This window comes from Xenopus laevis, chromosome 4L (assembly GCF_017654675.1).
Source record: "Xenopus laevis strain J_2021 chromosome 4L, Xenopus_laevis_v10.1, whole genome shotgun sequence".
Lineage (NCBI taxonomy): Eukaryota > Metazoa > Chordata > Amphibia > Anura > Pipidae > Xenopus > Xenopus laevis.
Genome location: NC_054377.1, coordinates 86,200,969 through 86,226,936, shown reverse-complemented (window position 1 = coordinate 86,226,936; position 25,968 = coordinate 86,200,969). Strand labels below are relative to the sequence as shown.

Sequence of the window (25,968 nt, the reverse complement as noted above, 5' to 3'; positions counted from 1 at the left end):
TATTATATCTGCAGTGTAGACTAGAAGTAGTTTATCTTCTATTTTTTTTTATTTCAGCAGAAGTAAGTATGATGACATAATAATGCTTTATTAACAAAATTATTTTGAAAATGAAACACATACTTCTTTTTAATTATTGTATTTTGCAGAATGCTTGGTACTCTTAAAGGGGACAGGCCAAAACCACAGGACAACCTATACTGTATGTGAATGCCCAGCATAGTATATTGTATACAGTCACTCATTGCATATTTATATGTACATGCATGCTACTGTTTACTGGGCCCTTGCTACACACAAGCCATATGTAACACGTGACTTGCACTCATCTGTGGTGTTGTAATAATATACGGTAATGAAAATGATTGCTTTTTTGTCTGCATTTTATATTCTTCACTGATGGACCTTGTAGAGGCACGTCAAGGGGATGTTCACCTTCAAGCAAAGTTCAAGCTCTTTCAGAGCTACATATTCAGTTTGAAAATGAACAGCCGGAAAGTAGGCACCATGCGAAATTACAGCACTGGTCTTGTTTTGGATGCACACTTACACTAACTGACACATTTGGGGATGTGCATTCTGTTTATCATGTTCTAATAACAATTTAATGTGGATTTGAGAGCCTTCTTAGAGTTAACATATCGTATTGCAACAAATACATGCAATTTAAAAAATACCTTTCATATAGATCAGACAGTGTAGCAGTTGAATGAACAGCACCCTTTAATGACATGCCCAGTTAACACATTTTGATGCAACTTCCATTTTCCATTGGAAAGCAGAATGTCCAAAGTTGCAAATCCTCCAAACAACAAATCCCTTAAATTGCTTGTGAAGTTAATACAGCCAATCCAGCATTTACTGACACCAAGTACATACAATGATTCTGCAATCTATCACCAAGATCATTAAAAAGAAATTGATTGCTTTTTATACCCCTGATTGGTGAACGTTGCTCGAGGAGACAGGTGGAGGAATAATCAGGTGTGTGTTGGAGGGAAGAGGGCTGAAGGTGACTATAGAAATACACTGCTAAAAGTTAATGACTTTTTTACAACTTCTGTCAAATTCCAAGCTAGGCAATAAATTCATTAGTCCTCAGCATTAAGCACATGCAGCTGATTTAGTTGCCATAAACAAGATCATTTAGCTGTTGATTTTTTTTATTGCTGCTTCAGAAAATAAAGGGAGAATAGAAAAGTTTTCTGTTATTGAAGGATATCATTGGCGACGCCAGTAACTGCTTATCAGGTTCTTTGATTAACTTGTAGTAATTAATCTTTTTATTAACCCTCATACTGCAGGAGAGTTCCAGTAACCTTTAACAATCCCTGGCTGATTCATTGTTAAAATTCTGTATTATTATATTTGTCAGTAACACTCCTTGGGGTAGAACTTTCAATATCACCCTTTAATAAATACGCCTTTAAAAATCCCCTAGAAATAAATGGGGAGAGGCGATAGTTCACTCTGCGGACTGTGGAGATCTCTAACTCCACTCTTTTTTTTAAAGTTGCTATTAAAAACATCCTACCTATTTTTAGGAAGAAATACACTTGGGGGCACATTTACTAAGGGTCGAATAACGAGGGTTAATTAACCCTTGATATTCGACCATCGAAGTAAAATCCTTCGTCTTCGAATATCGAAGTCGAAGGATTTACCGCATTTACTTTGATCGAGCGATCGAAGGAAAAATCGTTCGATCGAACTTTTAATCCATCGATCGAACGATTTTCCTTTGATCAGAAATTGCTAAGAAAGATTATGGGGAAGGTCCCCATAGGCTAACATTGGTGCTCGGTAGGTTTTAGGTGGCGAAGTCGGTAGTCAAAGTTTTTTTTTTAAAAAAAAGTTTTTTTTAAAGAGACAGTACTTCGACTATCGAATGGTCGAATAGTCGAACGATTTTTAGTTTGAATCGTTCGATTCAAAGTCGTAGTCAAAGGTCGAAGTAGCCAATTCGATGGTCGAAGTAGCCAAAAAAACCTTCGAACTTCAAGTTTTTTTCATTCTAATCCTTCACTCGAGCTTAGTAAATGTGCCCCTCAGTGTTCCTGTCTGCAGAGTTCGCTGAGGTGTGTGCCTACCTGGAAGTGACATCAGCTCTGATTAGTCACATCCATATATTATCAGCCATGGATGATTGCATTAAAAAAATCAGAAAGGCAATAACATGTCAGCCAAATCCATCAATATGCATGCTCTATGTCATGAAGGTTCTGGATTTTTACAGAAAACCTTGTATTTGCTGTTAAGTATGTGTACCACCAACATTAAATCCATTCTTTGGGGAGCAAATTGGTTTGCTCTTTACAACTATAAGAACACCGAATCCACTATTTTGGATTCTGCCAAACCCCCGAATACTTCACAAAAGATTTGGCGATTACCGAACCTGAACCCTAATTTGCATATGCAATTTGCATTTGCATATGTTTCCTGACAAAAAGTAATGCAATTTCTCTCCCTGTCCCTAATTTCCATATGCAAATTAGGAGTCGGTTCGGCTGGGCAGAAGGATTCGGCCGAATGCCGAACCGAATCCTGGATTCTTTGCATCCCTACTATTAAGAAATGTTTTTTTTTTAAAAAAAATCATCTAATGTCCAAAAAACATGCAAGGCTGAAATCATCTTTTAGCCCCTGGGGAAACCTGGTTTGTAATTGATACATCCATTCTGCTTCCTTATATAACAGTCGGGTATTAAGATCTATCACACAATTACTGTTAGAGATCTGCTCAATCCCCATTAGCTTCAGTGAGGACACATAATGTTGAACTAGTTTCGTTGTATGAGTAGCAGCCTTAATTACACTTTTGTGTTTGAAACCAATTTTTGTACAGTTTTACCAATGCAGTATAAACCACACATTTAATAAATTAAATTACATAAGTGCTTTGTCAAGTCTTTGTTTTATGGGATACTTTTTAAACTTCCTAGGGTGATAGAAGTGTGTGCCGATTGATTGTAAGTTGCCTGCATTTGTATTTTGCATTTGTATTTTTATGCATGTGCCCGTCGATGAAGACCCTTGTATGGTGTTGAAATGTGTTGGGTTTCTTTTAATGCTTATGATGACATAAAGTATTTTATTTTTTTTTTTGCAATGCTGGTGTGCCCTGTTATTATCACTTTTTTTCTTCTGGAAATTAAGACCCCCTAGGAATTATGTTAGACTACTTTATAATATTAATAGTTACTTATGAGTTAGATGACTTTTATGAATATACACTTGGTCTGTAGTTTTGTGCTTTTAAATGGTCATAAACTTTTTGTTCACTTTTAATATCCTTATATTTCCCAACAGAGGTATGTGTGTATATATATATATATATATATATATATATATATATATATATATATATATATATATATATATATATATATATATATATATATATATATATATATATATATATATATATATATATATTAGGGATGCACCGAATCCAGGATTCGGTTCGGGATTCGGCCAGGATTCTGCATTTTTCAGCAGGATTCGGATTCGGCCGAATCCTTCTGCCGAACGGAATTTGAATCCTAATTTGCATATGCAAATTAGGGGCATGGAGGGCAATTGAGTGACTTTTTGTCAGAAAACAAGGAAGTAGAAAATGTTTTTCCCTTCCCATCCATAATTTGCATATGCATATGCAAATTAGGGTTCGGATTCGGTTCGGTATTCGGCCGAATCTTTCGCGAAGGATTCGGGGGTTCGGCCGAATCCAAAAAAAAAAAAATATATATATATATATATATTCTTTTCAGGGATATGGAGACTTGGCTGAACTGGAGGATTGGGCTATGTTGCCAGGGGTTAATAGTATTGCCCTGCCCACTAACAGCTTTTCAGAGCAGTAGCTGAGATTTTCAGCAGCTAATAACTTTATGACTTCAAAGCACAAGCATTTTATCATACTAAAGTTTGTTTATGCGCTATTTATATGGCACACAAATAAAAGCCACATTTGATAAATCTGAGGTAACAAAAAGGTCTAGAGAATGGGTGGGACTGTGAACAGATAGCTGACTGCACATTATCAGAATTTATTTATTTTTTAGCTTTTAACTACAGGCGGCAAGATAAGCGGACTCCATATGTGATCTTTTACCATTCATATAGGTCTATGTGTTGCAGGGTATACCATTCAAGTTATTTCTGGTGTGATTTTTCTAGCCTCAGATTTGCTATATGCCGCTATACTATCACAGATTAGATAGGCATTCAATATAAAATTCTTGTTCTTATTGGATAATTACCTAAACAGGATAGAATAAAATGTAAGCCGCTTTTTGAGGAAGCTTCTATTTTAATGACAGATTGCAATCAGCTGTCCAGCTACAGTTTTCTGTTAATTTTTGACACTATCTATATCCTAGACCTAGATATTCCAATTCTTACATTATTATATAATCATTTCTTAGGTAAATGGTATGCAGGGGTTATTGTAAAAGTATTGTAGGAGAAACAGAAGAGACTAGGGGGTTGAAATGACTAACGCGGGAGAAAATTCGCCAGCGTGACTTCATTTTGGTACTTCCCCGATTTACTAACGGTCGCCGGTGTAACTTCGCAAGCGAGGAGATAGACTCTAGCGGTACTTCGCTCCCTAACACCAGGTGAATTTGCGCTCTGGCGAATGGACGTAACTGCAAATTCACTAAAATCTGAATTTTACTTGCGCTAGACTTGCCTTTGCCACCTCAGACCAGACAAAGTGCTAGCGTTTTTTTTCCTTTTTCAGGGTGATAGGCTGAAATTTTTTTGGGGGTAACCGGCTTCCCCCCTACATTTCCTAACATATGGCACATAAACTATACACTGGGCTCATGTGTAGGGCAATATAACAACTTTATTTTATTTTATTAAGGTTTCCCAGGCTTGTGAAGTGTAATGTATTTGCTGCAACATATACGTCCATTGAACTTCAATTTCCCGCCATATGCAAATTAGCCAACGCTAGTGCAACTTCGCTTCGTTTGGCGTATTTACGTGATGGTGTTTAACACCAGAAAATGATTACTAGTTCTTAAGTTATCATTAGTATGATATTTGTACTATGATGATATTAGACCTATTTTTGGCAAACCTATTTTGTTTTCAGTTATGTACCAAGCCATTCAGTAGGTGTTGTTGCTGAGCAAACCCACAACTTGGCTTTTGCTTTAATGATTGTGAATTAAACTCAGTTTGCAGATTTGCAGATTGTAAAATGTACAGGGCTGGAACTGTGTTTTTAATGAGATAGAACTGAATCTCTATATATTTTTTATTAATTGATTTAATTTAATTTATGATAATACTTATTCTCCCTGTGTGCTTTCATACATTTGTAAGGTTGTACAGGGAGTGTATCCTTGTAGTGTTTTATAAATAAAGTTATACATACATACATTAAAATGTTAACTTTTTCTCCAAAGTTAAAATTTTTAAAACTTTTATGACTTTGCCAAAAAAGCTTTATTTCTTCAATCTACATCTATATATATCTACACCTAAGAGTCAAATCTCCACACAATCTAATATGTTTAAACTTAATTTGTGTCATAGGTGTGCTTTGCCATGCAAATCTAAGGAAAATCTAAGGTTTTTCAAGCAAAGATCTAGTTTCAATAGTAGTGATAATACCTCTGCATGCACAAAGCATTTGTACTTGAGTGCGCATAGTGTCTGTCACCCTGTGCTCTGTACGCTGTAAATATTCTGCATCAGGGAGTCTGAGAGGTTTATAATACAGGCCAAGGGCCATGAATCACACGTAGGTGTCAGAAGAAACTGTAACCTGTCCCCTTTGTTCGCTCTCCAGTGTGTTTTTAGGCGGGGTCCCTGAAGACAGCCATTACCCAGCGACCATCCTGATTGTTATATGGGGAAGTGAGGAGACTGTAAATCACACATGCCTGGCAGCCTGGTGCCCAAATGTGCCCTTGGGGTCTTCACTATCACTAGGTCCCAGAGCAAATGCTTAATTTAACCCCTTTCATGATTTCATTTTTACTGCAGTTCTACACATAATATAAATGTTGAACAAGCAGAAACTGCCTGTATTTTTAAATATCAGTTAGGACTGGTTCTAGAGAAGGACAAAGTCCAAATTTTTGTCCTGAGCGTTCTTAAGCTGGCCACAGATGCAAAGATCCGATCGTGCGAATCATCGTATAATCGGACTTCCCCATCTCCCGACCTGCCACTAACCATTCAGATCAAAGTCTTACCAGTCAGATCAAATAAAGTAGTTAAAGAACAGATCAGCCAATGTTCTGCCCCTGACAGCAATCGTACTATATCTATCTCCGACAAAGCTAGTGACAGTCTCCCACTTAAAATCGTACGAACGGCAATACACGCAGAGATATTATCGGCAGCCGACAGAAATTTCCTAACCTGTCTGATTGACCAAACAACCGATCTCCCCAGGACGAAAAATGTCCGGACTCTCCACACACGGTCCAAAAATAGTACGAATCCTGGATTCGTACGATCAGATCTTTGCGTCTATGGCCAGCATAACATGCATTGATCCTGAAGGATAAATCTTGTCACATTCATTACTATTTTTTTTTTTGGCAGCAGTTTTCAACTTTTCAGTTAAAAAATACTAACCTTCCTATATTGTTAACTTGACTATATAATCACAAGAAAAAAATGTGAATTGCAATTTGCCATTAAGGTTCAAGCTAGCACAGAAATTGTGATTGCTGTAAAATCATGGAAAAAGCTCAAATATCAAATTGCTTGAATGTTGGAGACATGCTTCCCACTGACTTCATTTCAATAGATTTTAGGTGCTGTAAATTAGATTTTGTCTTTCTTTGATACATCTCATATTTGGGATCATGATTTTTTTGCTTTGATTTTGCATGAAATGTGGGAAAAATGCATTTTCCTCTTATAGTTACAGGACTTTTGATTATACTGATTGATTATACTGAACCAAATCTTGCAATAAATTTTAGAATTGAGACATTCTAAACCATCCCTAATAATGTACCAGCTTCCAGTGCTGTATACTTTTACAAGCACAACTGTTTTTTTTGGACTTTTTTCCACCTTTACCCAATTTGTCATTCATTAGTTTCTCCATACATCTGATGTTCTGTACTATCCTGCAGAGAGCAGGGGTTCTCTTGACTCCCCCAACAGATAGTTCTGTCCCTGAACTAAGGGTTAAGGAATTTTAGTCTAGTTTGGTGCCAGCAGCTGATAATATGACGGAGTGCTTGCTCAATCTGTGCCATTCCCAGATGGTGCTCATTCTCTCCACACCATGTGATATGAGGAGCCTGAAGCATTGTTTCTATTTTACTACACAAAGCTTTATTGTGCTGCCAGCTATGACAACAGGCCTTCATTTTAGTCAATCAAGTGTCATACATGCTGATACAGGAAAAGAACATCATAATCATGTTAGAGTGACAAGTGTATGAGGTCCAAAAAAGGGAAATCAAAAGAGATGTCAAACAACAACAAGATACTCGAGCTACCAGAGTCATACTGTGGTCAGGGCCGCCATCAGGGGAGAACAGGGGGTTGTGTTGTACCGGGCCCGGGGGTTAAGGGGGGCCTGGCCGTTAGGGTTGCCATCTGGCCTGTATTTTACTGGCATCGTCTGTAAAAATTATGCTTGATGCCAATTTTATTAATAGGAAAAAACAGCGAGAATATAGGTATTTTTTTCCAGAAAAGGTGGCAACCCTACTGGCCATGCTTCACTTACCTGATTAGCCAGGCCCCCCTGCTTTCAGAGAGCTGCCAACTTTTGAAGTGAGGGCGGGAGCACAGGTTGAGGCATCTTCAGTCCATTCCCTCCCCTTATTGGTCACAGAGTTTAAGTCCCGGTTGAGCTGCTCAGGGATTGGAATGCTGAGGTATAAAACTTCCCCTCCAGCTCATCCAACCGCCATGCAGCTTTACTGGGACTTAAAATTCTGTGACCAATAAAGGAAGGAAATGCTGTCACTGGAAGAAGATGCCGCCACCTGTGCTCTCCCCATCATTTCCAAAGTTGCGAGTTTACTGACAGCAGGTGAGCCCTGCTAATCTAGTTAGTGCAACATAAAAAATTTTATTTTTTACCATGTGGGGTCCTAGCCACTAATAAATTTTTAATGGGGGGCCCTGGCCACAAATGTTTTTTTATGGGGTCCCTGACCACCAATGTTTTTTTTTATTAAAGTGTGGGGGGCCCTGACCAACAATGTTTTTTTTTTTTTAACTTGCGGGGGACCCTATGTTTTTTTGTTTCATTTTTTTACTGGCAAACCTGTGGGTGGGGCTTGCAGTGGGGTGGCTGCAGCCCAGGGGGCCCAGGAAATTTTGTCGTATGGGACCCTGTTATTTCTGATGGTGGCCCTGTCTGTGGTACTCACAATAACTAAAAAATATAGTTGTATATACCAAGTATGGTAGACATACATGCCACTTTCACAATCTCTGTGGGTTAACCTAGCTGTTTACTACTTTCCCATATATGGACTTTGTTGTCTCCAGCTCTTAGTGAAACAAGGATTTGTTTTATTTAAGTGACTGACTCACAGCATAACTACAATTGGGCAGAAAAAACAGAAAACAGACTCTGTTTTTTAGATGCCATTATGTTTCTGGCAAATAAAGCTTCCTGTAGGGGGTGCTGCTGTTTGGTACATCAACCCCATTGCTTTTTCCTTCCTCCAGGCCACAGTGTTTCTGTCAAGCGAGGCATCAATATTCTGAAACGTAAAGCTAAATATTAATGAGCAGAGGGAGCACTGGGGAAGAAAGAAGCTGTTTGAAAATCATAGACATGGTTTTGTTTTTAGTGGGGGAAGGTCATAGGTTGATATTGATTTAATGGAAATCTCCCCACCACACACTTTACAATTGATGCATATAAATTTAATAATATTTAACTTGAGGTTGTCGTAAACACCAAATTTCTGTTAAGTTTTCTATTTAAAATTAAATTTACATTTTTGTATAAACATGTATTACCTGAGTAAAGCCCAACAGTGCTTCATTATTGCCTTACATTAGGGTAGGTATATTCCCATTTGTTAGCAGTATGATGTGTTTGATAGTAACTTTATTCTTGATTTATAATTGTAATAGTACTACACAGTGGCCATTATTACTTAGGCCATCCAACCCCTAGTGTGCTAGTGACGAAACAGTGGCATCCAGAGGATCAATCTCTAGGGCCTTTTCTTTTGAGCTTCTTGGAGAGTGGCCTGTCAAGCTAACAGAAATTGGTCAGGCTTGGGATTTATTAGTTTTCCTTTCCCTTCTGACACACTAACAGGTGTTGTACTGTGAGCTCCCGGCAAAGGGATTCATCCTGCTAAAGCCAAGAGGGCTTAGTGCTTAAATGGTTTTCTCCCAGGCGCGGAGATAGCACTTGTCAACATTCATAGGCTTTGCTAAGCCTACAAGACAAACAGATTCTGTTAAATGGGAGAGGAAAAAGCAGGTTGAGCAGAGAGGGATGGTGAGTGAGCACAGATCATAAAGCAGAGCCCTCTTGTGGAAAAAATTACAAATAGTAGATGGAATTTCTTTTTCCTCATTCTAAAATGGAACTGCAGGCGTTTGTTGTCAGGTATTCTTCTATTCCTCAGTGCTCATGTTACCTCTGTGTAATTACTTCTCTACTAAATGTATTGATTAACTGTCCAGCACGAAAGCTGGTACCCGTTATGTATAGGGATCAGACATAATCTGCTCTGGTGGGGTTTTTCTTTGCTTTTGTTACATTTTACTTAGAACCAAACCTTAATCTTTTCTCAGACAGCAATTAAGGAGGATTTCCTGAAAAATTCTGAAACTAATCAAAGGCCTAGATTGTACGTTTGTTTCATACATATTCTTATCTAATCAATACAGTTGGTATAGGTTCTGCCTATAGATTTTAGGATTAACATGAATGTGTTAAGCCTCCTAGTACTGATAAGTTATATTAACAGCGTAATGGATATACAGTATAAAAATATAAAGAGCAAATATTTAAAATATGGCATAAAGGAAGATATACTGTAATAATCACTGAAATTTTACTTTTTCAGGATGTTTTTATTTTTTCTGCACAAGTTTAAGACTGTAGGTCTTGCTAGAAGATTTGTCAAGCTGGAATACACTTGACTTTTTTTAGTCCACATAGACATGAGGAGAATAGGACCAGTTGTATGTGTACCCCTTCTCTCCTTTTAGATGGTATGGTCTAATGAGCAGGGCACTTTTTACTTCCTGTATTGGTCAGTATTTGAATGTAATTTGTATGTATACACTCTTCTATAATACAGCAATATGTTGTTGCTTTATAAGTAGGTTTTAACTATAATAATGTGTAGGGCCGTGATCTGCAACTCCCTCTAGTTTATTTTTTCCCTTTAATAATAAACCAGTACATAGTATTTGCTGGTAACTGAGCTACCATAAATATTAATATATTGGTGGGAAAACAATCATATTGCTTTTGTTTTTTTAAATAAATGTAAGGTAAAGTGATCCAAATTACAAAAAGACCCCTTATGCAGAAATACTATGCCCCACACATTCCAGATAGATCCTATACCTTGAATTGCTCAATAGTGTTTTATATAATATTATATTTTTAATGTCCCCATTTGTTAGATATGTCTCATTTTGTATCTTATGTTTGTCATAAAGGCATGCTTAGCTATATGGAAAAAATAAAGTAAACTGCTGTAATTCAACATGCCTAACACTAGGTTTTTAAACTGAAAATATCTGTATATAATCCCTTTGGTTAGTTTATAGTATTAGAACATTTAAAGCAATCATTAAAATAACATATCTCTCTCATATATACAGAGCATTATAATGATCATATACAATAGTTATATTTGTGCCAAAGTTCAGTGTACCATGATTTAAACTGCCCATCCATCTACTTTAACCATCATTCTGTCTCTGGTGTGTCAGAATAAAAGTTTTGTTGTTTTATCTTTTTCAATAGATGTTTAGTCAGCCAGCCCTTACTTTGACCCAAGGCTAATGAGACCCATTGATTGGTATGATAACTTAACTGCAAAGTTTATGAGGTTATGGCATGTAACAGCACCAATGCCAATATTGGCACCTGAGAACAAGTAGTGAAAGGATGAAGAGTAGCAGTTGTTATACCATCAAGGAGAAGGCTCTTTCAGTGCAGAACAATTGGTAGCAGGCACAACTGAAACTGCAATCCAATGGAATAATGAATTAATTTCCGGTAACTTCAGATATTTATTATATATTAAATCATATCTCAAGGGACATCTACAATGTATATCAGTATTTTTCACAGTATGTATCGTTTTGCATTTAGTTATTTGGCATGCAACAGTTTCACTTGTTTGTTTAGACTAAGGAAACTTTTATTCAAAGGACATGGTAGAACATTCCAACAGTGTTTAGCATTGGGGTAGGACTACATGGACGTTTTCGGCATGATCCGACGCGCTGTGACAAACATAAGGTAAGAGAATTGTCACATGGTGTCGCATCGTTGATCCAACGTGATACGACTGTCGGATGCAGACGCAGTGTCTGCATCTGACAGTCGTGTCGCGATGGATCAACGCTGCGAAGCCATGCAACAATTCTATCTCTTACCTTATTTTTGGCGCAGGCGTTTTGTCACAGCCAGACAACTCCACGTGGCAGCTGGTAACAGCAAATAATATTAGTTTTCATTTCACCCTCTGTTTTGTTCTTTCATTAACACCTCTATATTTTTGCATTCTACCCTGTTTCATAGCTCTCCCATCTGTTTGTTCTGTTTCTCTGTAATGTTTTTCTCTCACTTTCCCTTATCTCCTCGCTAGAGGTGGTAATGAGTGGTTTGCAACAGAATCTAAATGAAGTTGATTGCCCACTGGTGTCTGCCATTAGTGGTAATTAGTTAAAACATCAGCGTACAAACAGTGAATTGGCTTCAGTAATTAATACTAGCACTCAGCCATGTGGAAAGGGAATGAGGCAGAGAAATACTCTGGGTAGTGCCTGTGGGAAAAAAGGTTTGCTTGTGAGATTAGCTGCAGAATTATGAGTGGGGAACAGGGCGTTACTGTCCCCTTTTATTGCTCAGCAGTATAGTTTTGCTATTTTTAAATTAGCTAGTTAAGGAGGGGATCAATTATGCTGTATAGAAACCCTGTTATTAGTTAATGCTGACTTCAGCAATTTCATCTCATCATTTATAGTCCATCATCCATAACCCTTTTTTATTGGCAGGGAAAATAATCATGGGAAATATTTCTGCTCCAAACAAACAAAATGCATCATATCACTAAACTTTCCTGGAATCAAGGGGCTTCTCCAGTCAGCTCAGTATAGCACCTATATAAGACAATAATCTTCCATTAGACCATTATACTGTATGTGCATAAACAAAATGTTTAAAAAGGAATATTAAACGACATGCATGTATTAAGGCTCTTAGCAAGTCCTTGTAATACATATAAAACAGGCAGCAGTATACTAACACAACTATTCCATAAAAGACTAAAGTGCCTTGTTCAGGGCTATGAAAATCCATGCATTTGTTTCAGCAGCTCAATTAGTTCAATTTGTCACAACTTTGCCATGAATCAGTTTATCTAGTTGAAAACAGCGCACAGAAAAAAGTTTTCTGCCCTTGGTACAATTTTTTTTTTATCATGCAGAGTGACATTAAGTCTGTTTATTCTCTAGAGAGAAAAGTAAATAAAATGTACAAATAGGCTCATTGTTCAAACGTACATGTTCATGGAATTTAAAAAAAAAAATAGAGCGAGTAAGCATTCATTGAAACACAAGGTACCACATTGAATATGTGCATTTGATGTTTGTTTGAGACGCTATTTGATTCTATTATATTATGTACTCGTACATTTTGAATTTCATTTTATTGCAGTCAGATATCACTGGATTTTGTGAAATACAACATTTGTGCATTTTGTGTGCACTTTACACATATACACATAATACTATAGAAAAGAGAGATGCATTTTGAATTAAACACATTTAGTTATATTGAAAAAACATATAAATGCAATAAATGCATTTATACACACTCAGTATGCATTTTTAAACACACACAAAAAAATCCTTCCTGTAAGAGAATGGGCATGCACCACATATTTCAAACCATGGTTGTGCTGAACTGCTAACGACAAAGTACTAGAGATACTGATACAGCTCACTGTAGTGACTTGTTCACAAATCATTTCCTATTTGTACAGTTTGTGCTGCAGTTCAGGTTTTTATGCCTGATGTATAAAATCGGACAGAAGAACGTAAATTAAAAAGGGGGCTGGGAGCATAACGTTGTAAATGCAATTGTTTCTTTATCCAAGCGTACACACCTGGACACTGCACAAAGCAGCGAGAGGGTTAATGAGACAGTGACCCTTTTGCGTCCACATTTTCCTCCGCTCCACCCCATAGTAACACACATTTCTCAGGTCACAGCTTGGGTAATGGTCTATTAATTTGCTGTATTCTCCCCTGTGAGTCAAAACTCAATTTCTGCCAGAGAGCACAGTCTGGAAGATTGATGGTCACAAGGCTGTCAACTCCTTTTGCTTTTTCTCTAAACGGGTGCCGCCCCTGTCTGCTCATCCCATCCGTCCCCCAGAAGCCCCCGCAAGAAATAATTCTGAAAGGATAAGAAGTATCACTAGTAACCCAATGACCCCTCTGGAAACTTCTAGTAATTCCTTGTCCCTAGTCATCTTTTCCTCTAACTCTAAAATAATGCTGGAAAAATATTTGTAAGTAAATAACAAAGGATGAGTAGGTATAATAAGATATGCATTTATAGCCTTATTGTTGATGTTGCTGTGTAAAGTCAGCGCAAAACAAGCATACGATAAGGAAAGATGGCCCCTGTGCTGCAGACTGAAACTGGTTGAGGCATTAAACAAGCAATTATGGACTAACTCAGCAACCAAATATTTGACATCTGACAAAGTATATTGCATTTTTTTTTAGCATTCTTGTTTTTCTTGTGCACAAGGAAATAAAGTACAGGTATCATTTTTTATAAAGCTTAGATAGAGGTTGGAAAATGCATAGTGTGCCCAAAAAGAAATATTCTAATAGCAATTAAGATATTTATAGGGACCAGCACCCTGGCAAAGCACATTTACTTCCCATCTGTTGTGACTGAATTAGATGTTCCAATATGGCCCCCTACCCACAGGGAGCACAGTCAGGGGACATTTTGATATGTGGCTGTACTACTGCTGGAGGGCTACAGGTTGACCATCCCTAATGTATATGCATATTTCTGTGTGTCCACACATGCAGCTCTTTATGTATTGTTACCCTGATATTTATGGTGCTCTGAATTAATGCAAGATTCCAGTTATATACTTTTTCTTCAGGTCTTGGAATCCTGCTCACCTTGTTGTGAATAGTATAATATATTTGCTAGCCCTGAACTATTTTCTTTGAGTAATAGTATAATAAAGGGAGAAAGTAAGAAAATCATTTACAGAAAAAATATGCAACAAAATTTCCTTCCTGTGATAATTTTCTTAATCTTAATGTGTATTTATCATATATTTTTAGAATTTTTTCTATGTTTTAGTTTGATAACTGTATTGAATGGATAAATAATTATTTTAAGCCAAAACAACCCCTTACCTTAAAGCGGTTCTTAAAAATGTACTATTTGCAATTAAAATTCAGTGTAATGCAATTTTTAAATAAATGTCTACTGCAAAAGTGTCTTTCCTGGCCCTGCCATGTTGCTTGCACCAGGAGCATAATACAAATGTGTGTCTGTGTCTACATGTTTGTGAGAGAGTAGGAAAATAACTTTGGCAGGAAATTTTGCAGTATGATCCAGGCATTTTCCGGATTACATTACTTCAAAATTTTCTTTGATTTCTAATCAGTCTGGAACCCAGGTGCTTGCACATAGCAATAACATTGTTTAATTTATTTTACATATACATGTGTGTGTAGCTTAGGTAATTATCATGTTCTTATATACATTTACGTGTGTAGCTTAGGGACATGTCATGTTCTTATCTGTATTCCCACAGTCACCTTTTTTTCTGCTGTCCTTCCAGTTCTATTGTAAGCAATGGTTCTTCAGCTAACCGTTTTGGTAAATGTTGTTGAACACCCTGAATCCCATGAAAGCCAAAAACGTTGCGGTTCAACAACAGCTGGAGAGCCATACATTACAGATCCCCAATCTGGTGTAATGTCATTGTCACTGGTAATCCCTGATTTCATGTAGTGTCATTGTCACTGATTATCAATTTTTTCCATCCTTGATCTCTTTCAAACAGAATTCCTCTTTCACTTTCTTTTTTTTCCTTTCTCTCCCTCCCTACTGTCTATCTGCAGTTCCCTTCTGCAAGAGGTCTGGATGGTTCTGCCAAAGGAAAGTTGAAGGTCTGCCATTAATTCAAGACTAAAAATGACAAATTCATCTTCTACGACAATTAAATGAAGTCAGTAATTGATGCTAATTGATCTTCAGATGAGAGGGCTCTCACTAGAACTTCAGACACTACCCTTTGGTTCCTTAAAAAACACAATAAAAGCACTAAAGCAGGTTTTTATACCCTTACTCCCTCTTTCCTACCCTACATAATTGTCTTTTTACTGGCAGACTTCCGCTCTGATCTTGTAACAGGCTTCCATGTCAGTGCCAGAGAATTCAGCAACGTGTTGCTCTGCATGGTTAGAACAGAGAAGGCAGTGTAGAAACAGAGCAATGGAAATAGAAGGATGAAACTTTTCCACCCAGGGTTCAATACTGACATATTTTCAGTAGCCGAAACTGTGCTTATTGAACTATTTTGATATTTTTGTCTCTGGCTTGTTCATATTCTAATGTTTTTTTTTATCATAGATGAGTAAGTATTTTTCGTAAACTTGGGGGGGTTGTTTAAGTTGAATTTGTGCTGTATAATTTTAGGAAAAAACTTGTGGTAGGCACTCTATAGTTTACCATCTTGCAGAGTTCCTACTGGTGTTTTTTAAAGAAACTTTGCCTACTAAAGCACCAAATATTTGACGTGCTGATTTATAGGTTGGCAATGAAACCCAAACATGGGTAAAAAATACTTGCAATAAAGGCTTTGAAAAGTTTAGAATTTCAAATAAGTATTAACAGCAGCTCTATGAAGTAAAGGTGGCCATAGACGTAACAATTACGATCTTTCTTGGAAAAGATCTTTCCAAGAAAGATCGTTCGTTTCAATACACACGTGTAGAGCTGAATCGTCAGATATACAGGTAGATATACGGGAAGAAACAATAGAATTTTACCTGTATCTGACGATTCAGCACTAACAATGGGCGATGTTTGGGTCCCTTCAAAGGCACCCGATCAAAATTTTCCGTCCAGCCCGATCGACAAGCCGACCGATATCCAAGTCTTCTGCCGATATCAGTCGGCTCTTTTTCCACCATACACGCAACGAATATCGGACGAAAATTCGTTTCGTACGATATTATCTGTGCGTCTATGGCCACCTTAAGTAGAAAATTCCTATTCAACACCTTGAGGTACCCCTTCAATATTGTAGCTGTCCTTTCAGCTTCTCATTGAGATGAAATTTCCGACGGAGCTGCATTAGCGACACTGGATTTATGGCAGCAGCTGTGCGTCTTACCACTTAATTTTTATAAGCCTAGTATAAAGCTCTGCGGGGGGCCCTAAGACTTAAATTTTCTCTGCTTAAATTATTACAGTGTTAGCACTTATGCCGGATACAAGAAGAGCTTGTTGTTTTTGGAAGAAGGGAAGCAATGCACCTCACTCCTCCCCTCGATTCTTAATAGAGGGGCTCTCTTTAATCTTGAGCCAATTTGCCCAGATCAAGCTTGGAAGCAATTGAGATGAAGGTTGTGTTCAAACCTCTTGTGTTATTTCCTTGCACTTCTAAATCATTTAATGTGTGGAAAGCCCTTTTTTGAACAAGGGACATATTAGTGGTTGTTAGTTAACAGATTGTTTAGAGGATGCATCGTTTACCATGAAGAAAATACTCAAATGATGCTAAAGCAGGCGTTATACTTAATATTTTGTGGAAAACAGTTTCAAAATGGTATGGCAAAAAAATGTGTTCTGGGATTTTCAGTGCTATGAAAATTGGTCCACTTTTAGAGAGAAAATTGGGAAAAAGCGAATGTAACTTGTCTCTACATCTGGATAGAGTTAAAGGCTTAATAAACATTTGTTTTGTAGTGGATACAAGCAAGGAAGGGGGGCTTTGACTTTATAGCATTAGAGTTTCCACCACATAGGATGTATTTAGTGGTTTGAAATAACATTATAAATCTGGTAGTTATTACAACTGAATTCTGTCGTCATAGAACAATGCTATCCAAGTGCCAGCCCTTGGGCTTCAAAAACGTATTCATATGAAATCATCATCTCTTTAGAATTGACCCACTTCTCTGAAGTGCCAGTACTAACCAGGTTTTTCCTTCTGACAATGACCTGTTATAGTGACACATTCAGGGCTAATGATCTATTAAAGTTATGCTGCCATTGCAATCAAGTTCATAAGAGTTTTCAGGCAGACATAGGGGAATATCCAACTCTCTGTCCTAAAATAGATAGCATTGTCTAAGTATCTGTTGTGACAAGATTTAGATCTTAAAGCCTTCCCACACATTTCTGAAAACCAGCAGGATTGGCCTTAAATAAAATAATGAAATAGCATGTAATAAAATATGCATTTTTTCTTTGAAAACTATGGTCAATGTCTCCCTAATAGGAGCTGCAGGCATTGAAATTAATTAGCACATATGGAAATGTTATCAGGGGGTAGGTTTTAGTGGGTTCAAGCCATGCTTGCAGGGCTGGACTGGGAGTCAAAATAGGCCCTGGCATTCCAAGTACTCAGAGGCCCAAATAGTCCTCCACCAGCCCACTATATAGTGACTGTCTATGGGACCTTATAGCAGCCCCTCTGGCATTTGCCAGAACCCCAGTCTGGGCCTGCATGCTTGTTCCCTTTAGCAGTAGCTAATGCTTCAAATGAGGGCAGCTTTACCCTAAGTGGTTCATGGCACCCTGGTTGAGTCTTTTTTTTTTGGTGAGTCCAACTTACCCAGCCACATCACCTTACCAGCTATTATATATACATATATTTCTGCACTTATAGTAAAAACAGTAGCCAATAGCACAAAGCATAATAATTGACAGTCTAAGCTAGAGGTTTTCCGACTTTTTGGACTGCAAGGCACCCTTTACAGATATAATACGTGAAAACTGAACATGCAAGACTATCCCTTTAGATTTTAGTATCATGTTGGTTATGGTTAGGGAAGTAACAATTGGGAAAGTGAACATCAAGTGCAACTTCTGGGGGCACAGGGGAGTAATATACCCAGTGTGCGCAACTATGAGAAACTGTAGTTTATTCTTGTATTAAAGGAGAACTAAAGCCTAACTAAAGAAGTAGGTAGAAATGTTGTACATTATGTTTTGGCTTCTGCATCAGCCCAAGGCAACCACTGCCCTTTAGCAATAAAGATGTGTCTCCAAAGATGCCCTAGTAGCTCCCCATCTTCTTTTCTGCTGATTCACTGCGCATGCTCTGTGCTGCTGTCACTTACTGAGCTTAGGGACCCACTCACAATATACAGTACACATAGAATAGAAATGTCACCATATAAGTCTGATTAGTAATTAATACAGATAATCACTACATGGCAGCACATCAGTACAATTAGCATCAGAATTTTATAATCAGCCCTGTAACATCAGCTTATATTACAGACAACCCTCATTTTCTGCTTGATAATTTGTGACAACCCCTAAGCAGAGCACAGTGATGTGAACATGTGAGTGTCGCAGACACTTTCCAAGATGGTGACCCCCCTGTGACAAGTTTAAAGTCCTGGGTCATTGCTGCTATTGACAAGTGGAAACTTTAGGCTTTTGCTGCTTGCCAATGGCTGCACTCCTGGATTTCATGTAGTCTAAAGTAAGCACAGGCTATTTCTTCATTTCCTGCCTTATTATTTGAAAGTTCTTCATGCTTGAGGGTAGCCATATTACACATTCCTATGGACAGCTTAAGGAGTTCACCAATGAGATCTCACCAATGAGATCTAGGCCAGTCACTCTGGGTTAATGTAGATGTGTGAAGTAAAAATAGCGTCAACCAAAAAATGTTTTTAACATTACTAAGCTTTACTATTTATTATTTATTTAACTATTTATACTATTTTATCAGGCAGACAAAAGACAGGCACTGAAAAATACATTGCCACTGCCACAGGTTCTTCATTAATTTCAGTGGCGCGTGTGGCCTGGTGGAGAACCAAGCATTTACAGGAGCAATGAGCTTTGTTTAGATGGTCACTTTTTTTGATGGTGGCAGAGAAATCATTTGATAATCATTCCTTCTACTAAACACTTTTGATCTGAGTCCCTACCCAAACCCCCCTGTAGATAACGGCTTCCATTAATCTTAACAAATAATGGCATAAATGTATGTAATTCAAGCCGATTTATCAGGTATTGAAATGCGGAGGAGGAAATAGGGGGGGGGGTGGCAGGGAAAGGATGGGCTGTGGGCAGGAGAAAGCTGACAAGTATATTACATGGATAATGTATTTGACGTATTAATAAAACCAGCAGCATTGTTCAGTCCTGGGCAATGGGAAATGCCGATAAACTATGACAGATTACATATTGATGAAATCCAGAAGTTTTGAATCATGTTCGCTGGGACTTTTATCCCATAGACTGATGGAAAATAATACCATCTGTCAGCACTCAGAGAACCTGGTCAACAGGCCAATTTGTCCAAGCATAAACTCAGAATATCCCTTTTACCTACATAGGAGCTCTAGTGTGAGTGACAGTGTCAGCCATTTGATGTTTCTCACACTCTCACTTATACACGTCACTCCTTTTCATTGGTTGCCTCTCTTGTTGTCAGTCTTATTTAAATATATAGAGACAGAAGGAATTCCTAGCAACAATTTCATGGCATTTCTATTTTATATTTCCTAGTTACAGTGTTCATTTTGAAAAACATTTTATTAACAATAATTTATTTTACACATGGAAATTTTTTTATAAATATGAAATGGCCAGGAACCATTTAAGCCATAGATCTTATAGTTTTTTTATACTCAATGTTTCAAAAGAAACATATCCCAGTATTGTGGGGTTTTGAAAGTCTAATCTGCAACTTCAAATTTAACAAACTGTTTTGAATAATTAATTGCAACAGCATTATAAGTCGTTCCAAACATTGTAACAAACATTGATGGATCTGCTCCTTGCAATATTTATATTAAATTAAGAAGCAATTCCTTATTGCACTGACAAATTTACCCATCTGTACTTACAATAAATTCATGTATACATACAATTGGAAGCTGCCATATTGATAGAACCATGACCCCTCAGTGGATATGAATAAATTACACCCTTCTGTTTAATATAGAGGGGTCAACTAGGATGATCTGTGTTAAATATGCAAGTGTTTATCTCTCTACTGCATGTTCCTATCCCAAGGAACTGGTTAACAACTAGAGGCAAGTGACATTTTTACTGATTTATTCACCCTAAAGGATTATGTTTTGGCTAAACAAAAAGTAAAAAGAAGCCATTGGTAGACACTGACACACTGTAGTTGTTCATTCTGGACCTTCTACTTTCAGGAACATAAGTTATGCTTGCATAATATTTATTCACATGTGTGAATGATGTAGAAGGGCAGACGAAAGGAGGAGTGAACTAGGAGTGAAATCTGGAGCAGTGAAAGGCTGTTCTCAAATGTTAAACAAATATGGCATTCTTGGAGACAGAGGGAGGGAGAGTAGTGAGAGGACTGTTCTCTGCAGCTCATTAAGCACAGCTATAAAATATTAATAGTTATTGTCCCTCTATTTATTGGTAATTATCCTCCTGGAATAAAATCTGCTAGTCCTCAGAAATGTCTTTTAAGCAGCAGGTCTTTTTTTTATTAATCCACTATTAATAAGTGCACATTATAACAAGGCGTCTTGGTAGCAGGGACCCTACCCCATTTTGCTGGTCTCACCCCCCATGGGTTCCGGAATGCAGCACCTGCAATAAAGCAAGCTCACTTTGATGTTTCAAGAGGGTACTTAATTATGTCACCTGCTTGCAGTTTACATTTAGCAATTTGAGCAGCTCCACCTGCACTGCTGGAAGGCACAGTACGTTGGTACAAGCTCTTCTTAGCAAGATCCAGTGCAGATGGTAAATGGGAAAAAGTATATTTAGTGATTTTTTTTTAACCTGCCACAGTGCAGTACAGGGAACATTTAGAAGTTGTACAAGATGTTAGCGAGTTATATGTAAACAATTTGAAACCTCCTCTTAAGATCCATTTAAAATGATTAAGTAGAAAAATAATTGTTTGCAATACTGGTTTGCAATTTGCTTGGGAGCAGACATAAAAGTATGTTTAAGTTAGGGATGCACGGAATCCACTATTTGGGATTCGGCCGAATCCCCAAATCATTGGTGAAAGATTCGGCCGAATACCGAACCAAATCCTAATTTGCATATGCATAAGGAAAAAGTGGAAAAAATTCTTCTTTTTGTGACGCAAAGTCATGTGATTTCCCTACCCGCCCCTAATTAACATATGCAAATTAGGATTCGGTTCGGCCAGGCACAAGGATTCGGCTAAATCCGAATCTTGCTGAAAAAGGCCGAATCCCGAACCGAATCCTGGATTCAGTGCATCCCTAGTTTAAGGATTACCATTAAATATTGTGAAAGGGGTTTTATACAAAATTGTATATAGGGAATCACAAGCAGTTTTCAAAACGGTTTAAGAGGGGTATATAGGCCACTATGTGGTCTATATAACAAACTACTCCCCTAAATGCAGGGGTGCCAAGTCCAGCCAACAGTCCCCCCCCCACCTAAGGCCAAGGCACTATACCTTTGCCATTACCCTTTATCGCTCTGTATATAATCTGACAGATCATTCTTTTCCTCCAGTGACTGCTAGAGCCCACACAGCATGGAGATTCGATCAGGAAGCCATAATCATGTTATTAGGACTCCTGATGGAAGCAGTGAGTAGCAGGTGACTGATGAAGGGGTAAATAGGCCTGTGCAAATTATTTGTGTCGGGTCCCCTGAACACTACTAACTTTAGATTTTTTAGTGACCCAGCTATTTAGTTTCTGTATTTTAAAAAGAGTATCCCACTTCATACCAACATAAAATACTTTGGTGAACCAGGATTCAATGTCACTGGTATACTGGAGTTAAAGTGGAGATTTTTTGTTCTTGCCTTTCCTTTTAAGAAAAGGGGGGTAGATAATGTCTATTCTGAATGCAGGGATAAAAAAAAGAACTTCCCTATTTAGAGGGTCATTAAACTGCACTTTATTTACGGTGCTAGTATTGTAATTACTGCACAGTGACACTTAGTGCACACAATTAGAGGCAAAAAATGACTGGCATACCATTAGCAGATTATGTCTGACAAACACAGGCAATATTTTACACAGCTTTCCTTTACTTTTGCTGTTAGCGCCTATTTCCCTCTTTGATAAATAGCCTTGTGAGTGTTTCCCATTATCCTGGGAGAAGCTTGTGTCTTGTTTAGGAGTGGTTGCAGTGCCAAGCCGAGAATGTGTCAATGCATCCCCTCCCCCTTGAGTGAACATGCTAATAAATGCTAAGAAATGAAATGATCCATCTCTGTGTGCCCTCCCTTGCATACCTCTACCCTTTCTCACTACCTCCCTATTTAATCAAGCTCTTGTCACAGCCAGCAGCAGGATGGCATTTTTGTGAAGAATCTCTTAGCTAAAAAATGTTGTCATTCCTATTTCCTAGTTATCAGTCTTCGTCCTCTCCCCCACGCACCTTCCCCACCTCTCTCCTCTCCCCTTGCCGCCCCATGTGCAAAGATTAACGGAGGATCATAACGGTGTGTATCCGTCCACAATAAACCTTATCCATTACCAAGAGATGCTGCAGGCCTGTCCCTTCTCACCTCCCCCATTTATCATCTTTAACTTTGACAGACGTACGCTGGGGGCCTTCAAATTTATCTTGTTGCGCCCATAGCGGGGGCTATCCGTCAAAAGCAGATGAGATGGGGAGACAGAAATGGAAAGGGAAGGGGGAAGCAGCACTGTCCTGAATGCATATCCTAAAGGGAGGGATGAGTGGAGAGAAGTCAAGTGAAGAAGAGGTACCTTTTACCCGCCACCCATCAGATAAAGAAATTAGGCCATCAGTCTTGGATGGCATCTGCTGATTTACTCCCCAGATGTAAACACTGCTTGGGTAGAAAAGTGTCTATAAGAAAAACATTAGAAGATCATCTGACATATGCTTACCCACCAGAGATTGATAGGCAAGCATGATGATTGACAGGGATAAGTTTTAACCTGGCTAAGATTAAAAGCTCAGCAATTCTCAGATCAGACATTTAGTTCATGACACATGTAAAAAGAAAGAAGAAAACTGGATGAGGATATTGTATTAATATATGTGATAGTGGATGAAATGCTATAGTACAAATACAATACAAATATAATACAATTTAAGTAAAGAAATGCCTACTGCAGTCAAAAATATTCAAAGTTTGCCACCTTTTCTGGGAAAAAATACCGGCCTTCCTATATTTTTATGGTTTTCCCCTATTAATTAACCTTGGAATCAAGCAATATTTTTAGCGCCCAGGTGACAACCCTAGGAGTGGGTAGCAGCAAAAACCTTACTTTTCACTGCCAAATGAGGGGGTACACCCAATGCCCACAGCATTTTAGCATAGGGTTAATTGTTTAAACTCACACAAGAGATGTTGAAAGGTTCCACATTTTTTTTTGAAGCCTATAGCATCAATGTCTCCAGCCCACTGCACCACCATCAACATTGTAAAAAAGAAATGTGGAAAAAAAAAAAAGAAAGCTTCATCACTTATAAATAATTATTATTTCTGTTTCCTGTGTAGTGTGTAGATCATTGCACAGCAGCCACTCTGCTAGAGTTTGAACAGTTAAAGGAGTAGAAAAGCTACTGATGCAGTTTATTGCCATTAGATTAGCCACAATAGTGCAAGCTATAACACTATATTTATTCTGTAGAATGCTTCACAATACCTAAGTAAACAGATCTAGAAGCTCTCTCTGTTTGTTTAGGATAGCAGCTGCAGTATTAGCTTGGTGTGAAATCACTTCCTGTCTGAATCTATCCCTGCTCACTCATAGCTCTTGGCTCAGATTACAGCAGGGAGGAGAAAAAGGGAGGGAGAGAGGAGCAAACTGAGAGGGCTCAATCCCCAGCCTAGGGGGTTTATGCTGAAAACAGGTCTGATACAGAAATCAAGTGCACACAATAGAAGGAAAACAATGCTGTGTTTTCTTTGACCTTTCTAATATTGTCAGTTATCTCACAGACATAGACAGTAATGAATACATCTCTTTACTAACAGTGATGTCGCTAAGTCCAAACTGAATAGCATACATGGCAGACGACATGATAATTGAACATGTAGCATACTTAATTTTAGCTTTTACTTCTCCTTTAAGGATGTAATGTCCATTCTAGAGGCACTGTCCTATGGACTTCAGTGGCCTGTACTAACTCATGTTTGGCCTGGACTACTTGGGTGGTGATATGGCATGGGTACTCCCATTGCTCCAAGTGTTATTAAAATCCAGTTTGCCAAATAAAATTAAAGCATCACACATTACTGTATAAAAAATAAATGTGTATCTCATGTGTCAAATAAGAACATAAAATTCACCACACCACTACTTTTATTGCCCTTGTCGATGCCACACAGTTAAATAAAAAGCAAAAGCACTTGTGTCTGGCTGCACTCTGTAACCTGTGCTATGTAACAAAATGCAATATATATATATATATATATATACACAGACAGTCTTATTCTCATTTTATAATTAGCCTAAACGCTTGCATGTTTAACTGAAAAATCACTCAGCCTTCCAGCAGAGTCTGTCGTCTATGTTCTACAAGAAGTTCAAGGCCTGGCAGAATTTTATTTGCTTACGGTAATTAGGATGCTATGTCGGCTTTGCAGTCTGTGGACATGAGAACTGTGATCTGTCCTCTCTTGAATATCAATGGTTTAATCCAAAAGAATATATATGTGTAACAACAATTTATCAGACAACTATTCAATAGACAGTCAAGTTCATCTATGAGTAAGCTTGCATGAATTGAAAGTGTAGACAGCAGAACATCTTTATTAATATGGTGGGTTACGAAAAACAGGTATTGCTGTCTACAATTTACCACTATATTGATGCTAAAGACAAGACTGCATCATTAGCAAGGAAGAGAAAATAGTGAAGGCACAGTAAAAAAAACCTGATCCCTTTATTAAAGAAAGGCTTTCTGTCAACGTGCACATTAGACAATATAAGTTTAATTACAAAGTGTTGGCTTTGCTCTGCTGAATGAAATGGAGCGGTTTGTGCCCATGAGTGTGAGCAGAGTGACTTTGTGCTCCCTCTAAACAAGTGGAGAGGCTAGGCCTGGGGAGGGGAAAGAGTGGCTCACTGAATGATAATCGATTATCCATTTCTCAAAGTCATTTAACAGCCTGGAGGCTCAGAATAAAGTGCCAGTGGCTGGAATGGACATTCTGTATGCGTTCTCATGAACAGTCTTTGCGGAGGGAAGGTTAACAGAGAATTGGGGGGGTTGTGAGCGATTGCCTTGTTTTTAGAAGGAACATGCAACACTTGTTGTAGTCAGTTGTAGCCTATTTTTTCTCTGTTTACATATCTATCATCTATTTGTTTATCAGTCTCCCTAATTCTGGTTGGCTGTATGATCTGTATGTAGAGGGACACTGTTCAGTTTGGTGTTGCCCTAGTTACTGAACTGCTAGATGTGCCCCTTTGCCAATTGGTCCATGTGCAGTACAGTCTGTGCATGGGCTGATAGTGCTGGGGGTACCCTCCTGTATCCTTCCCCCTTGTGAATGGCGTACCCTCCCTCCCCCACACATACACCGATATCATTATGAAACAGTT

The 25,968-nt window shown here is 38.1% G+C and overlaps 1 protein-coding gene across 4 annotated transcripts in view; it reads left to right on the top strand.

The window, feature by feature from the left end:
- The window catches only part of rnf220.1.L (ring finger protein 220, gene 1 L homeolog), a 165,499-nt gene that overhangs the window by 65,780 nt on the left and 73,751 nt on the right, over positions 1 to 25,968 (top strand). For 2 of the 4 annotated variants that reach the window (XM_041590436.1, XM_041590434.1), the window contains exon 3: positions 15,328 to 15,375. The exons of the other annotated variants lie outside the window; for them this stretch is intronic. In XM_041590436.1, coding sequence (XP_041446370.1) covers positions 15,328 to 15,375 — 48 coding nt within the window. The remainder of the gene's footprint in view (positions 1 to 15,327; positions 15,376 to 25,968) is intronic. 4 annotated transcript variants of the gene reach the window in all.